Source organism: Leptosomus discolor, unplaced genomic scaffold (assembly GCF_034619465.1).
Source record: "Leptosomus discolor isolate bLepDis1 unplaced genomic scaffold, bLepDis1.hap2 HAP2_SCAFFOLD_45, whole genome shotgun sequence".
Taxonomy (NCBI): Eukaryota; Metazoa; Chordata; class Aves; order Leptosomiformes; family Leptosomidae; genus Leptosomus; species Leptosomus discolor.
In genome coordinates, this window is record NW_028237842.1 from 1239518 (window position 1) to 1256454 (window position 16937).

At 51.5% G+C, this 16937-nt stretch overlaps 1 protein-coding gene and 1 pseudogene across 1 annotated transcript; one reads left to right on the plus strand and one right to left on the minus strand.

The window, feature by feature from the left end:
* Positions 1-549: 549 nt before the first annotated feature.
* Positions 550-4079, minus strand: LOC147412670 (acrosin-like). The gene is made up of 5 exons (XM_086481140.1): positions 3898-4079; positions 2449-2649; positions 1830-2110; positions 1412-1551; positions 550-926 (listed from the first exon to the last, which is right to left on the minus strand). The coding sequence occupies exons 1-5, from the start codon at positions 4077-4079 to the stop codon at positions 579-581; spliced, it is 1152 nt and encodes a 383-aa protein (XP_086337266.1). The 3' UTR covers positions 550-578.
* Positions 4080-4212: 133 nt separating this feature from the next.
* The window catches only part of LOC147412671 (DNA polymerase zeta catalytic subunit-like), a 37859-nt pseudogene continuing 25134 nt past the window's right edge, over positions 4213-16937 (plus strand).

Sequence of the window (16937 nt, forward strand, 5' to 3'; positions counted from 1 at the left end):
GTACCGCAATAGCTAATGTGATGGCATGTTTTAAATGTTGAGGACGGGGAGAGCGATAGAGCGGCTTCGGTGGGCACCTGCCACCTAAGCAGGGTCAAACCACCCCAGCCAGGCCCTAAGCATGGGCTTGCGTGCCTTAACGCGTGCCCCCACGGCTGTCTGCGTGGCACGTCGTTGTCTCCTGTCCTCTTGTGAGCCTCGGGGGCCCGTCTTCTCCACCCCATGGGGGCTCCCAGCACCCTCCCCTCTGTCCAGGCACAGTTTCAGCCCTTTGGTGTGACGCTTCCCCTTTGGGCCCGACTTGTCTGCCCGCAGCCTCCTGCCACAGGGGCCTGCCGTGGAAGTCCTTGCCTTGCACAGGAGACTGAACTGGACTGAAGCATGGTCAGCTGTGACAACTGGTGACTTTAATTCAAGAACTAAGTCGAGCGCAGCAAGTGCGTGTCCGGAGAGGAGCATGGGCAGGACAGAGCAGGCCTCTGGCACTGAGGCTGCCTTTGCATCTCAGCAGGCATTGCCCCAGGAGGAAAGGGTGGTGCTACCCTGCAGGCTGCACTGGCTCCTGTTCCTCCTGCTGCTCAAGCCTTGATCCCCCTTAGGACCTGCAGGAGCTCCTGCAGCAGGTTAAAGAATTCCAGCAGCTTCTGCCGTGGAAACTGACAGGGCCTAAACCTGCCCGACTGGGTTGGGATTGGCCTTGGCCTCTGCACGGGGGTTGAGGTGAAGACTGGCTGTGGCGTTGGAGCAGCCGTTCCTGCTGGGCGCAGTCCCATCTGTGCCAGGATCCAATCGTAGAAGTGCTGCGTGGAGGTGTAGACTCCGGGCCGCTTGGCTCTGGCGCAGCCTTTCCCCCAGCTGGTCACCCCCACGAGCCAGAAGTAGTCAGCGTGGTTGTCTTGGCAGACAAGAGGACCACCGCTGTCACCCTGCAGCGGAGCGGAGGAGAGAGAGAGGGTTCCGGTGGTGTTGGGTGGCCCCGGGAGCACTGTGGCGGGCTCCTTCTCTCTCCCGGCACCTGCCAGAGCCGTACCCACTGCCCAGAAAGGCTCTGCTCAGGTGCTGGAGCCTGCAGGGCCTTGTCTGGAAGGGGCTGGTGGGCCTGCAAGGTCGGGCGCTCTCTCCTCTCTGCCCCAGTGGATAGTGGAGGTGGGATCGTGCCAGGGCTGGGATCCGGAGCTCTGGGCTGGGGCAAGAGCACTGGGTGGCCTTTCTGGGCAGAGTGCCGGGGCTCTGGGACAAGGCGGGCACTGGGCAAGGGCCTGCAGACGGGGAAGGGAGGCGAGCCCCGACAGCGGTGGGGACCCAGCGGCGGGAGGGCGACTTGCCGGGCGCAGCCCGCGCCGGGGGACGTTTGGGCGCTGGCGACAGGGCTGCCTGTGCTGCTGGGGGCTGGCGTGGAGCACGCTCCTACCTGGCAGGTGTCGATGCCGCCCCGGGGATAGCCGGCACACACGTTGTGGGGGTGGATGGCCCCTCTGTACCACTGGCTGCTGTTGCAGAGCTTGACATCGATGAGGCGGACCTGGGCTTCCTGCAGGACAGCGGTCGATCCTCCAGCTGTGAGCACAGAAAGGAGTTATCCGGCAGCAGCCCTTCTGTTCCCAGTTCTCCTCCCCTGTCTGGCTGAAGCCCTTCCCTAGGGCTTGCCTTTGCCCCTGCAGAGGCCTTGTGCCGGGCTTGCCCTTCCGTCTCGCCTTGGCTAACGGCTCGGGCGCCTCTCTTCGTGGCCGTACGTCCCCACAGCCCGACTCTGGCTTTTGCCGCCGTTGCTGCCATAAGCCCAGCCCGCCCTCCCCAGCGCGCCGAGCTTGCCCTCGGGACACGAGCACTGTTTGGGAACTCACATCTTGCCATGGTGGCACCCCAACCGCTGACATAGCAGTTCGTCAGCCCTGACACTCTCAGCGAGGTGTCCGGCACGCAGGCGAGCTGTACGTAGTAGCCGCACTGGACAGGCTGGTCCAGTTCCAGCAAGGCGATGTCGTTCCTCTCCGTGCCGTTACGGTAGTGTTCGTGAACCACCAGCCGCTGAATGTTGCGCACTTGGGTCTCAGGGCCTGGCTGAGCCAAGTGGGTGGCCCCGATCACCACGCGCCACATGGCCACATTCCTGGAAGGCAGGTGGAGAGAGGGCTCAGAGGGAGCGGAGCCCCGTGCTGCAGTAGCCTCCCAGTTCCCTGCCTTCTGCTTCCCAAGGCAGGGAGGAAAGCAGCGCTGCGGAGGGTGCCAGTGCCCCAGCACACCTTGGGCACCAGGAACATGGAACTGGAGGCTGCTAGGAAGCGGTGGCACGAGCCCAGCCTTCTGCGGAGCAGTCTCTCAGTTGGGCTCGCCAGTGCCCCGGCACCGAGCGCACTGCAAGGCACCGGGATGGCAGGAGCTCGTGGTGCTGCGGACAGGGCACCTGCTGGTGCTGTGGGGATAGCCCCCTTCCCTGGTCCTCCTTACCTGGCCCCGACGAAGCAGTGGGCTGCTGTGAGGACCCACTGCGGGCTGATGAGGGACCCTCCGCACACGTGGCCCGTGCCCGTTTTCCAGGGGTTCTGGATGCTGACGATCCAAGGCCAGGCCCCTGGCTGGGCACCCGTACCACCCACGACACGCGACATGCCATAGTGAGCCGCCATGGGCCGGAGCCCGCAGGTCCCGCTGTAAGAAGAAACTCATGAGTGTGCTGCTGGACGGCTGTGCTGCTGTTGAGGCTGAAGGTCAGCCGTCTTCCCTCCCCCCGAGGGGCTGCATGGACGGCAGGGCCAGGGAACCCCGTGGCTGTGCCTCCAGCCCTCTGTCCGCTTCAGCCCCGTAGATGGGTTGTGCCAGCGGCCTGGGTGCTGGAAAGGAGCTGAGGCTCCCACAGGGGGTTCGGGAAGCTGTGGGGTGGCCACGGGGCACAGGCGGGCCCCCTCCAGTGAAGCCCAGGAAGGGCTGCCCGAGCTCCCTCCCAGAGCCTCGGCCCACTTACCCACAGCTGGCCCACATGCCGTGCGCAGGCCGGCACACGGCCAGCAGGACGAGGAGGGCGAGCAATTTCATCGCTGCCGGCGGCACGTGTCAGCTGCAAGAACGAGGTCTTGTTGCCTCCAGCGCAGCCGCCGACGTACTGCCCGCAGCAGTCACGTTGCCTGAGGTGTCCTTGGCCCTGGGGCTGATGTCACAGAGCCGCCGTTTCTGGGTGTGGGGCACGGTGGTCTCTCGGAGGGGTTGGAGGTGGGGGTGTCAGCAACATGGGGGGTTTCCAAGCAGGAGGGGAGGCAGAAGCCGGGATCAGACTCCCCTGACTGACCCCTGCTGAACGAGGGCGCGCAGGCCCCATGGCAGGCAGCGGCGCCTGCCTCCGAGCGCTGCCTGCTCACAGCCAGCAGGAAAAGAACAAGCGTGGCATGACGGCCTCTTTGGGAAGTTCACTGCCACCCTGCTCTCCACAGCCGTTTGCCTCCAGGTCCTGCCCAAAACACGAACACCGGGGAAGATCACCGCTACAGGCAGTATGCGCCTGTTTGGGGGTGGAAGAGCCAACCCGGTCTCAGCCGTGGCCGGCAAGCAGCCATGTGCGACGGGGACGAGTCCCGCAGACCTGGATGCCTCCAGCGGCTGACGGCCAGAGAGCTTTTGACCAAACCCGGCGCAGAGCAGCCCCCTCGGAAAGCTTTGGCTCTCCCCAAGGGCCGCTGCTGCAGCCGGAGCGCACGGCAGCGTGGGCAGCTCTGGCCCGCCCGGCCTCCAGAGGGGGCGCCTGCAGACGGGGCCGCCCCGCGCAGCTCACGTACGGCAAGCGAAGAAAGCGTTTTTCCTTCTTTTTCTCTCTTTAGTGATGGAGGTTTTCTTTCCTTTTCTTTCCCCAGTCTGGCCCTGGTGTTTGGCTTTGGTTTTCGGCCTCGTTTTTCACAAAATTCTCACAGGATTTCCAAACCTTGAGTTCTTTCAGCCTTGTTTTTCCCAAGATTCAGGGCCTCTTGTTTTGTCTGATGGACCAAGGGGACTGTCAGCAAGAGTTCCTTTCTCAAAGCTTGGTCCTGTTTTTCCAGACCCCAGTCTTGTTTTTTCCCAAGATTCAGGGTCTGCTTCATCCGCCGGACCATGTGGTCTATCAGCAATGCACACCTTTCTAAGTGACTGTTCCTTTGAACAAGAAGAAAACCGCCAGACTGGTGAAAGGGAAACCTCCTGCCCCGGAAAGTACCACCAGAGCGTCTTGCTTGGTTAGACTAAGAGATGGGCAAGAACAAATCAGTCAGTGAAAACATGGTTTTGAGGAAAAGATCCAAAGAAATTGCGGCTTTCGGGGGCCAAGGTGAGGCAAAAGAATGCATCTTTCAGACCTAATACTGTGAACCATTCATAGGTTTCTTTTAAACTAGTCAATAAGGTGTATGGGTTTTGCCACTACTGGCTGGAAATCTTCAGCTATCTGATTTATTGCCCGCAGGTCTTGTACCAACCCTCAGGCTTCTTGACAGGCAGAATAGGAGTGTTATACTCTGAGGAGCATTCAGTTAATAACCCAAATGTTATAAATTCGCCTATAATACTTTGCACTCCTTGTCTGTCTGCCAATTTCAAAGGATATTGTTTTACCCTGACGGGTCATGCTCTTTCTTTCAGTTTAACAACAACCAATTCTGCATTTTTAGCCTTTCCAGGTATTCCCAAGGCCCATACTCCTGGGTATACCTGGTCTTTTATTTCTTGTACAATTTCTTCTTCTCTGATCTGGGGTACAGTGAGGGCCAAAGTTAAGATTTCAGTGTGGTTTTCCTTTGGTACTGTAAATTCAATTTCTCCATTGTTAACATTTATTTTGACATTCAATTGCTCTAGGAAGTTCCTTCTCAAAAGTGGTTTAGGGGCTTCAGGCAGGCAGAGGAATTGATGCACCCCTACACTTTTCCCAATTTTGAATTTTAATGGTTTCCGAAAGAAAGCCTTCTCAACCTGCCCAGTTGCTCCCATAATATTAACAGTTTGCCTACTCACAGGTAATAAAGTCTGATTTAACACTGAAAATGTGGCACGTGTACCTATTAAAAATTCTACAGGTTTCTCTTCTTTCCCTAGCTGAACTTTTACCAAGGGTTCCGCTAGGGAGGATTCCCCTGGTCCCAGTCAATCTTCTTCCATGTTGGCAGCTGTCACTGATTTGCCCAGTCTCGGCCATTCCTTTTCCAATGCCCCATTTGCTTACAACAAGCACACTGTTCCTTTAAGAGGGGTTGACTGCCTCTAGGTGGGGGCACTTGCACCACTTCTTACAACTCTCAGCCTTATTCAGAGGGGTTTCTGACCTCCTGCCCTGCGCAAAGCACCTGCTGTAGCACCAGCAAGTGTTTTGCCCATTATTCTCTCTTTCTGACTGTCTCTATTCCGATATACTCGCCAAGCAGTCTCCAGCAATACCGCACTAATCAATTCCTGGCTCCTGTTTGGTTGGGGTCCCAGCCGGGATTGGTAACTGGAACGTGATTATCCGCTGTTCCAGCAGAGTCCCAGCCAAGGTTAGAGCCTGTACTTGAGCTCTAGCTGCCCTCACAAGCATCTGTTTCTCCGACTCACTAAAACACCACATCCAACATCGCATCCACATCCTCCCAGTCAAGGTCCTGAGGTTTTTTACAATCTCTTCTCTGACCCCTGCCTCTGGTTCTTCGCCCCCTACAGCGCCACAGTCTCCTCCCTATCACCTTCTTTTTCGGTCGGAAGCAAATAATCCTCCAGCCTTTCATTCTGCAAGCCAATTTTGAAACCTCTCTGTCCAGTGCTACATACCGAACACCATCATTTTAATTTCTCTTCTTGCTTATTTTTATCTCTTTCTGTCACCAGAACCATAGGATCCTGGGACGCTGGGTTGATTCCACATTCCTTTTCGGTGTAGAAATAACATGAGTTGCAACAAAGTGTTATCTTTCAAAGTTCCGTTAAAAGGCCATTTTCCCCATCAACCAGTACATAAAGGGGCCTCCATTGGTTACAATATTTGCTCAGGGTCTTCTTATTTACCAACCCCCCAGTGGGCCCCCAATTTCCTCCCAATGCACTAATACGCACCCAAGGGGGCTTTTCTTTAAAATCCCCCCCATCCTCTAATTTTCCAATCTATTTTATCAGGGCTTATTGAGCCCTCACGATACTGAAAGAGTTCAACCCCTGACAATCCCTGACTAAGATACAGAAAAACTTTACTCGCATCTTTCCTGAGTTTTTCTTCCCCTGCAAGGATGGCTTTAGCTATTTGCTGAGCAAAGCTGATAAATAGGTAACATCTTGCCTGACATCAAGGAGACAAAGCTCCAGCCATCAAGGAGACACCTCTAGTACACAACTGCTTGTTACAAAAGGTTGCATCAGAAAAGGGGCCCGGGCTTGTGCTCCAGAAGGAGGATTCAACTAGAGGACAGCTGAGGAAGACTATGAACGCTGGGAACTCATCACCATAAGACTGCCCTTCTCAGGAAATCTGAGGGATATGTATGATTTTTGTGTACAGGGACTGATGTGTTTTGCTAGCCCGTTGGAGCACGGATGGAAGGAACCATCCCTCGTGCTGCCCGGCGCCGTAATACAGAAGCCCTGCTTAACAACACTGAAGTCGTTAGTGAGTTTTCTTGGATTCAGTTACATCACTGCTTCAGCAAATGCTTCCCAGGCTCTGGAGGTGAAGTGGCCTCACTAAAAACTCAGTTTGGGTAAACATCAAGATTTTAACTACGCAGAGGCAAATTAAGCTTCAAAACACACATTTAAAGAGATATACAGATGCACAATTCAGCAGAGCCTGTGATTCTGTGACTTTTCTGGACACAAATGGCACTAAAAACACGACTAAAACTTTCTTAAAACACACACTTAAAACAAAAAAATGGTCCAAGTTTCAGATGCTCCAATGCCTACAACTTCTACAGCCTAAACTTAAGAACATAATGGATGTAGAACAAGGCTTCAATTTTCCAAATTTGCCAGAAGTAGGGAGGCACAGAGAAGCTACTATAAGCTGTCTTAAAACAAGAATTTTCACCATAGTGAAAAAAAACCACTGAAACTCAAAATCCAAAACAGTCTGGGTTTTTGTATGGGTGTTTTTTGGTTTTTGGTTTTTTTTTGGTTGGCTGTTTTTGGTTGTGGTTTTTGGGTTTGGTTTGTTTGTTGGCTGGATTTTTAAATGACAGTCGAGGACATCAATATCAAGCACAATAAAACCCCCGCAAACCACTCCCTCTCCCATAGGGAGAAGTAGGATGAGTTAACGTCCTTTTGTTATCCCACAAATCTAACTCTTCTACAATCCTTTCCTCCATGTATCTAAAGTACAAAACGAGCTTGATCTTGTTTAAAAAGCAGTGACCATCAAGACAGAACACAAAGGCTTACAGCACCGTCAAGACTAAATGGTTTAAACTGTTTCCTCGGTTTCAAGTCGTGCCATTACCTTACAACTATGTACTGCACAGAAACAGTGCTTTCCACTTCTCTCACAGAGGAAAATAAGCTTTAGATTGGAAGGTAAAAAAGAAAGGGGGGCGGGGGGGGTGGGGTGGGTGTTTGAAGGGGGTAAGCAGAAGCCTCCGCTCTGACCACGGAGGCGAACATGAGGTTTATTACTCCTGACGCTGCTCCTGGATCCCACACTGCCACCAGGAAGGAGAACTGACCTGGGCAAGTCGAGTTTCAGATTGATTTCTGTCCGAGGGAAGGAACCGCAGGGAGATCCTGCCTACGTCAGCTCCCCAGCCACATCCCCCACGGCGCCACACGAGCCTCCCCAGCTCGCGCTCTCCGTTTTGAGATGAAAAACAGCTGAAAAGGAGCTACAAGGCGCTGGCCCAAGGGCACCTCCCACCTGTCATCTCTGCAGCCGCGTCAGAGGTTGGGGTCAGGCCCCAACCCCCGGCGGTGGCTGACGACCCTGTGCCTGATTGCGGCTTTGTCTGGGAGCCGCGCGTGCCTCCCGCCCGCTGCCCCGCGAGAGCGTTCATCGCCGCAGCGGGGACCGAACGCAGAAGCCGCCGGCGGGACGCTCGCAGCCCCGGGCCCGTTTTCCCGCAGGCGCCGTCACGGCGGGAGACGCGGCCCGGACGCGCCCGCCCTCCCCCCGGCAGCGGAGGGGCCGCCCCGACCCCCCCCGCCCCGGGCCGCCCTCGCCGCGCCGCGCCGGCGCCTGCGCTCTTGCGCCGCTCGCACTTGCGGTGAGAGGCCGGGGGAAGAGGCGCTGCCGGGGCCGCCTCGCCGTCCGGCGGCGGGGCCGGCGCTGCGGCTGCGCGACACCAGCCCCGGCCCGGGCCGAGGGAGCTGCAGCCCCGCGGGCGGGAGGCCTCTCCCGGCGGGAGCGCCGCTGCGGGGCCCCGGAGGGGAGCGAGGTAACGCGGCGTCCGCCTGCGGGGCCTCCGGTCCTGCTCTCTGCGTCCCTGCCGCCGGGACCGCTCCCCTTCCCTGGCCGCCCCGTGCCTTCGGAGAGCCGCCTGCCGGGGGCGGCCGCGACGGGGTGGAGGTGAGAGGGTTTCATCTCGGCGCTGCCGGGGAGGGAGGGAGGGAGGGAGGGAGGGAAGTGCTTGACGGCCGTAACTGCAGACCGTGGGGGCTGGGAGCTGAACTGGGAAGCCGCAGCTTTCGGGACTTGTCACCTTGGCGGTGGCGCCGTACTTCAGGTGACCTCGCCGGGAAGCGAGTGAGGGCAGAGCTGAATCGTTGGACTCGGAGATGCGGTTGTGTTTAACTGAAGCAAAATGACAGTAAATGTCCCTGATTGTGCTTTCTTGCAGCACACAGCGGGTCTTCCTTAGGAGAACTGTGGCTGTTGAAAGCTGTGGGAACGCAGCCAACAGTTTTGACTTCAGGTGGGCTCTTAAGTGGCAAATAAATGTGTTCCATGGCAAGACAATGTTCTAGCTTTTGGCTTTGTCGCTGAGGTAAAAATTTCAGCTGTTGAGTTGCAGCAGGCACAGTTCTCTGTAGCTTCAGTAATGCCAGTGTCAATAACACTTGCTGCTTGCTGTTGTGGGTTTTGAGGGGTGCTGGTGGTATTTTACTTAGTATGAAGGATTCAACATTGTTTTACTGTCTGCAGTCACAATTTAATGCTCTATTGACCTTTCACAGTGTGTTCAGAAGCGTTGTTAGCCTCACCTTCCTTCAGAGAAGTCCTCTCTGATGTCTCTGGTGTACCTACTGTTCTACAGTTTCCCAAACCTCAACCCAAATAAAAAGGCAGTACTAAGGAATTGATCCCTTCTGGGTGGAGTTTCTGAACAGTTTGGTGTAGGTGCCTCCAGCAAAGAAGATAAAAACAGTCATTTCAGTTTCTAGGTGCTTTGCCTGAAGTTTCTGCAAAGCTTTAAGCTCACTCACGTAAATCAGTGAGGCTTTAGAATTATCTCTTGTTTTGTTTTGTGGTTTTTTATTTTTTTAAAACACATCTTTTCCTGTGTCCCTTGAAACAACTCTCCTGGTAGAGGTGGAGGGAGAAGGACTGGGAAGAGTCATGCCTCAGGGGTGACGTAGCCAGGCACGCTGCTGGATGCAAACTCTAAGGGACTGGAGCCCGTGGATTGCAATTAGACAGCCAAAACTGCTGCAGCCCCCAAAGGTGTTCCTCGTGCTTCTGAGTGTGGCTGTGCTTGGGGCAGGAGTGTTCAACCTTCCTGTGAACCGCCAGTTGAGCCCTGTGTTTGAGGGTGCTGTAACATTGGGTAGTAGGATGACTTGGGGAACTCTTCTGCCCAGTTAGAATCCCACAACATTGCAATGGCAGTAACTTTTGTAATTATGTCTTTTCTTACGAGATGCTTGGTGGACGAGGAGAAGCTGAGCCTGGAAAGCTGTGGCTGAGCGACCCCGAGGCGATACTTATGGACTGGTCCCACGTGTGGGATTGGAGAAACGGGAGCAGGTCAGTTAAGAAACACCTCCATGTCAGGGGAACATCAAACAAGCTTTTTTTGGCAATGAAGGGGGAGAGAAATGGCTAGCTTCGTCTATCTAGAGACAGGCTGATTCAAAGTGTGAAAGTCTCCTCGAAAACAAAGAACCCTGAGGTAGTGGAGAACTTGCTGTGGTTCAGAAGGTTTGGTTAAAATTTAGGCACTCACGAATAAGAACCTCTAAATACCTGTAGCTTGTGCACGTAAATACAATGTAGGCAGAGCAATTTCTTGGAAAAGCTTTCCACCTCTACCGTGCTTTACCAGTTCAGGAGTCTCAGCAACTGGAGATCTTAAAAGCTCTGATTCTCAGATCAGAGTTCACGGTACAGGTTGCTGGGTGCGCGCTGTGTGTTTTATTCTGGCAGAAGAAAAGGCCTGTATGCTGTGACCCCTGGGGTACCTTGTGGGTGTAGCTATCAGTACACCTTCAAGGTGAAGAGTGTGTGTATGTCCAGAGAACCCAGTTATTTCCAGGCCCACCCACTTTCTTGGAGGATGGTGAGGACTGTGCAAGGACTGAGCTGTGAACGGAAGGAGTTTGCCATCAGCTGAAGTAAGGGTCTGCGGGGTTGTTTTGTGTTCAGGAAAGATAATTGGCCGCTGGTCTTCCAGATCCTCGAGCCCCTTGCTTCTGTCAGGAAAAAGGGCAGCTCTCTGGTACAAGACCAGTTGTGCTGGTGGGTTGCTGGGGAGGTGCTCAAACCAGAGCTTGCTTGCCAAGAGCACCGTCAGGTGGTGAAGAGGGAGACCCCCAGGTCCGAGTTGCCGGGGCCAGGAGCAGCAGTCAGTCTCTGCCCAGACTTTTGGAATGCCGTGGGGACAGGTTTACTCGTGCCAGGCTGGGGTCTGTTAGATACAGCCTACGCTCAGCCACGGGGAGTGGAATTTAGGGGTGGGATTACTGTGCAGCACAGGGGGGCACAAATTACTGTGTTTTCATCTCCCCCTTTAGCGTAAGACTAAGGGTGAGCGTGCGAGGGGAAACCTCTGGGCGTAGTCACGAGGGAGACTTGTGCGGGACTTGCAAAGTGGGGGTTTTATGTTGGTCCTACGCTAGCGTGGTACAAAGTGCCTACAACGGCGGGCACTGGTGCTGCGCTGCAGAAGGGAACGTCCTAACCACTGGCCCCGTGTTGCCCCCGAGACTTCCACATGTCACATCCCACTTCTTCATTGCCCCTTCTCTATGGGCTCAGGGTTACGGTCTTGCCGTGACTCAAGTGTGTTTCTGACCGTCGGAACAAATTTCTAACGGGTTTAATATTTAGGAAAATGAATGTAATACTTATTGTAGTTTACTCATGCGTTAATTACTGAGTTGGAAAAAAAGCCGTGTTCTTTGAGATGTGAGCCATGTTCAGCGTCCTTGTTGTGATCCCTTTTATACTCACGTTGTGTAATGCTGACCTTGGGAATGAAGGTATTTCTGCATATTTTTTTTACTTAGATCCTGAAAGTGAGGTGTTGATGTATACATTAGATATTAGGCAAGACAAAATCGTAATGAAATAGCACAGGAATGGTATCTGTCCTCTCACCCAGTTATTATGGTAGAGCAGATGTTTCTGTTGGGGTTTTTGTTGGTGGTGGTGCGTTGGTTTTTTTTGTATTTAGAATTATCTGTCTGTTCCCTGTTTAGACACAGAGGAATGCAAGATGTTAAAGCTGTTGTGACCTGATGCATCTACAGCTCCAAATGAAGTGGATGAGTGGGATTAATAGATACAATATTAAAACAGTGGAACCTATTTTATTGTAGTTCTAACTTTGCATACATACGAGATATGATGTAATAATATTTATGTAATGCATGAGTAACTATTCATTCTTACAAACTGTAGAGCCTGAGGTTGTCTGGCAGGTATCAGGCTTTCTGTGTGTGAGGTTAACTCCTTCAGGGTGATTTTCTTTGAAGAAAATGTTTAGGCTCTGCCATATCACGGATGCGGCATCACAAAGTAAACAGTGAAGTGGTTTAGTTCTCCAGCTATTAGAAACAGAGTAGGAAATCCCTGGCTTCTCAAGCCGTAAACTGTAATATTAGTTTGCATAATCCAGGCGTTTCTACCTCATCTTGGTTAGAGAAGACACTTGACTATAGTCTGCAAAGGAAGTGTGATTTGGCCATCTTCTATTTGTTTCCATGTGAAACTTTTTAATGGCTTTTTTTCCTTTCTATACCTTTAGTAATGATTGCTAATAAGCTTCAAGAACTTCTTATTACATCTGTGTTCTTTTTTTCTTTTTTTAAAAAGGAGAGAAATGTAATTGTGTCTCTTTTCAGAGGTGTTGGACCCAAGAAGTCATTGTCAGAAGTCACGTAGGTGACTTGAGAGAGGCGCCTGTCCAATTACTTGTTTGAGAGTTGAAATACAGAATGAAATAAAGTGTAATCGCTTGTGTCTACACTGACATTTTCTTTGAGGAGCAAGAAACATCAGAAACAACTTCTAACTTGCTGTACAAGACAGTGGAGTGTCCTTGGTGTTTGGCTCGCAGGCAGCGCGATGCTTGTCTTCCCTGGAGTTGGTAGGGATCAGAACGACCCTTTCTCACGGGGTCTGACGTGCGTGTCTTGCCTGCAGGAAGGCGCTCAGCTGCCGGGCTGCCTGCCTGCCAGCCACCCACCCTGTCTGTACAGGCTGCTGCTCCTGTGGCGTGGGGAGCTCCGCACGAGCCTCCGTCTGCGTCAGGCTGGGTGTCCAGGCTGGGCAGCTGCTGGGGAGTCAGGGTCAGCCCAGGCTCCTCGTTCCGCCTGCGGAGTGAAGGGGGGTGATGGGCAGGTGGAAGCGGCTGATGCAGATGTTCAGAAGCCGAACGTCCAGCAGCGCTGCAGCTCGTGGCTAGTGCCAGCTGTGGGCGCTGGCTCTGAAGCTGCCTACCTAGTCTTTCTGCCTCTTCTTCTGGAGGGGTTGTGCTCAGCGAGGTGTATGAACAAGGCCTGCCGGTGTTCTTCTCTCTGAGGGCTTTTGTGTGCTCCTGTGCTCAGCCATCGGTTTGTAAAGGTTTGCTGGTACAATCTAGGAAGTTTAAGTGGTTTGCGGTGTGGTGCTTGAGGGACGTGAAAACCTGACATTTAAGTGAAAATAGCGGAAGGATCAACTCCTCAAATGGACTGTGGTGGCACTAAGGTTTGACAACTTCTTTAGGTCTTTTGAAGGAGAAATCTCGTTGCATTTGGCAAGACTATGGGCGTCATCTCTTGATGTCCTGCACCTTTACATAGTAAGAGCATGAAAGGCAAGGAATCAAACTTTTGTTTGAACCCAAAAATGCGCCTACGATTTTCTGTTGTTCTGTAAAATACAGAGAGTAAAATTTTGACTACAATAGCAAAGTCAAGTGAAGCACCGCTAGAATTTATGTTTGAATGCATCTGAGCTGGTTGAGCTGTTTCATTCCATTTTAGCCCTTTGGTGCTTGAAGCAGACTGGCTTGTCTGTTGACACAGTGACTTGGAGGAGAGTGTGATTTCAGAAATGCTGTAGCGCTGCCGTGGTGGTAATACAATGATAGCAGAGTTGAATTTCATGCTTTGTGGTGTAAGGTTGTAGGTATTATTTGATGCGGTAGTCTTTGTATCTCTAAAGGAGTCTCATAATGTTGCTGCTTATATATAGAAACAATAGCTTTTAATTCACTAGGCAATGCTGAACTATGAAACAAGATTTGGTTACCTTCTAAGGCAGTATTTCTTTTCAACACACACAAAAAACGTTTGAGAAATTGCAAGGCCTGTTTATTAGAGTGAAATCGTAATGAAAATGGGGTTTTCTGTTTACTTACGGCCTCTTGTTTAGTTGGTGATTCTTGAATTGTCGTCCTTGTGGTGTATGGAGGTATCAAAGTTTTGATTTATTCCCTACTAGCTCTTGGCCATTTCAAGCTCTTGAGTCTTTCCTCAAGATTTCCCTGACTGCTTCAAAATGATTATGTGACTGTTCGGTTGGGCGTTTCTGTCAGGTGCTTATTCAGCTGCAGGAAGACAGAACCAAGCTGTAAATCCATCCAGAAAGAAATCAGGGTGAGACTAGAGGTCATGTTAGGGGAGACATTAACAAACGAGCCGACGTTGCTAAATTATTGCTTTGCTTCACAAGCCTGAGTGCAAAGCAGCTGAGGACACTAAGAGTAAACAGCATACAAGATCCCTGTTGGTGTGTGATGAGAGTTGTAAAACAGGTAGGTGAAGTGTTTTTAAAAATCAGAATTGTGATTTGGGTGTGATTTGAGGCTGCTACGTGACAAATGATACAGAAATAGGTACAGGTTTTACAATTGCTTTTGGAGGGTGTTAGCCTGAGAAATGTGTGTTCAGTTGACAGGAGGGCCTTTGGAGAAGGCAGATTAGGAATTTACCTAAGACAAAGCAACGTGTCATTTGAGGGGTATTATAACTCTGCTGCCGCCTTATGTATTTGTCTCTTTTTGAAGGGTTTTGTATTTTACATTATGAGATCACTGATCCAAGAATGAATCTTCTTTCAGGGCAGCACAAACACTCAGCCAAAGAAGAGGATGTTCCGAAGTCACTCTTGTGTGCTTTTGCTGACGAGTTTTGCTGAGGCTAGGTGTAATTCAGAGCAGGGGTTTGCAGTCGGCAAAATCTGAATGCATTTCAGGTAGGTGTCTAAGTTTGGTGGCTTCTGCTTGGTTTTCTGAGAGGGGAAAAAGCCGAGGCAAGTGCTCCAGCTCTAATCTGGCTCCCTTCCAGCAGCAGTAGCTCTGGCATGGCTCAGTGAGGGGGCCTGCTTCTCTTCTTTTCTCTGTTCTTCCCTCCCCTGTGCCCCTTCCCTCCCCTGGCTGGGCTGTATATCTGATGCCGTCCAAGTGTCTGTCTCTCCTCCAGTGCTGCTCACTGGAGAAGGAATGAGCTCCTGGCAGGAACTCGCTGCTTTCTACACTCAGCTCGGGATTAACTTTTCTCCCCTCGTTCTCGCTGCCGTTTCAGACGCCGTTTCCCGCACTGCTCGTGCCCCGTAGCCTCCTTGGTAAACTGTCCCAGTGCTCACGGCCCAGCATCGTTCCAGTTGCTGTCACTTCGCGTATTCCGTTTTTCAGAAGCGGGCACTTCTTGTCAACAGCCTTCCAGTCCCTTCTGCGGTTTCATAGGGAGGGTCTGAGGATGCAAAGCGGACACAGCCATTGTGGTGCGGCTTATGCCTCTGCCTTCCTTTCTCACACCCTCTCCCAAACTACCCCAGCGTCCAGCTCCTGACAGGGGCTTATTCTGTGGGCTGCAGCATGGCCTCGCAAATTTACGGCATCGTACAGTGTAGCTCCGCTTCCCGCACACCACTTGTGCGCCTTGCACGGGCAGGCTTCTCGTGCTTCTGAAGAGCTGTTTGGCAAATAGCCTCCTGTCCTTTTGTTTCTTTTATTCTCCAGAGGTTTATAGCTTCTGTGAGATGTGAATACGGCTGGAGTAGGACTGAGGAATTGAGAGACAGTGTATGTATTCTGACGTTGTTTTTGGTGTTTGAATTTTGTCAGGGATGAGGTGGGTGGTCATTAGCCTCTACCTTCCCTGGTTCTTAAAGGGATGTGTTTTCTAGTGTGTTGTGGGGGCGTTTTTGAAGAACCTTCTCCTTTTTTGAGGCGTTTGTTCCATACTTTGTATAGATTGGCTGCTGAGTTGTTTGAGCAATGAGAAGCTGCCTGAAGAGACTGCGAGATTCAGCTCTGCTGGCATGAAACTCGTTCAGTAGCAAATTTAGTACCCATATACAGCTTGCTTTAATTCTGTTTCTTGAGTAAACCTTAAAATACTGTGACAAAATCAATGTTCTAGAATCCAGATATTAGTTCCATAACCGTTCTTCTGTTTGCTACTGTAGATCACCTCTTGATCGAGTCACTGATTATATTTGTGCTTTTGTGGTTCGATTAAACAAATATACGTGTAACTGACACCGCATGCTTAGAACTCCATCAGCTGCAGGCTTCAAAGTGTTTCACAAAGTAGCTGCATCTATATTGGTTCGAATATATAACTTGGGACTGATTTTTCTGATCAGTGCCCCTGGAAGTAGGCTAACAGCTTATTTGTCTCAGCTACAACATCCAGTTCTGTCACATGCTTCTTAAGGGTGCTCTTTGGCTGCTTGCTGAAATATCTTCTTTTTCAGTGTGTAAAGTGAACCTCCTCAAAATAAGACGCTGGCCTGAAAACAGTTGTCTGTCTTATGTTGTCTCTCTCTGTGCAGCCTGTTTGTGTGTCCAGGTAAACACAGTTGCATCCAAACGGTGTGGAAAGGTTGCCAAGTAGCTGTCTTGAAGTTGATGACCCTGCAGCTGTAAAAGAAAAGTTACTGGAAGGTTTTGGCGCTGTTAGTGAAAACTGATTTAGATTTGGAAAGCAGAAGAAAAGAAAGCTATTAACTCCAGAGACCATGCCAGCTTGGGTTTGTTCCTCAGTGACAGGTTCTTTTCCTAAAAATTACTGAGAAAGTAGGAGCAGAGGCTGCTTATTTACATTCCAGCTGTGCTCTGTGCTGTTTGCTGCCTAAAGCAGTGTGGGCTACAGCAAGGCTGTATGTCCTGTTTCAGGTGCAATATCAAGATGCAGTACCCAGTGGGAATCTTGAAAGGGCTGTGGGATGTTGCACCTAATCCATAATGCTTGGCGTTACTCCTCAGGGGAGGTTTGCAATACAAGTTTTCTGAGTTGTGTATGGTGAGATGTACACTGAGTCTTTCCTTTTGTGTTTGAAACTGCCGAGGTGGGTTTCTGTGTAGCACAGTTCTGGTTAAGCAGTGGGAACTGGAAACTGAATCAGCCCTCGCTTCTGCAGGTCCTGCCTTCAGATCAGTAATGAACACATTTTTATTGCTGCCACCTCTATTATATTTATCATCCGGTTGAGGAGGTTGTTTTCTGGAGTTCTCGAAATGGCAGCTTTTGTATTTCCTTTACAAAAGCTGTATATTTCACCTAGCTAATATGTTACAAAAAACTTTCATCACAGATGAATCTTCCTTCGTGTTCTTGTGTGGTTTTATCCGATGACTGTTAAGCAAACA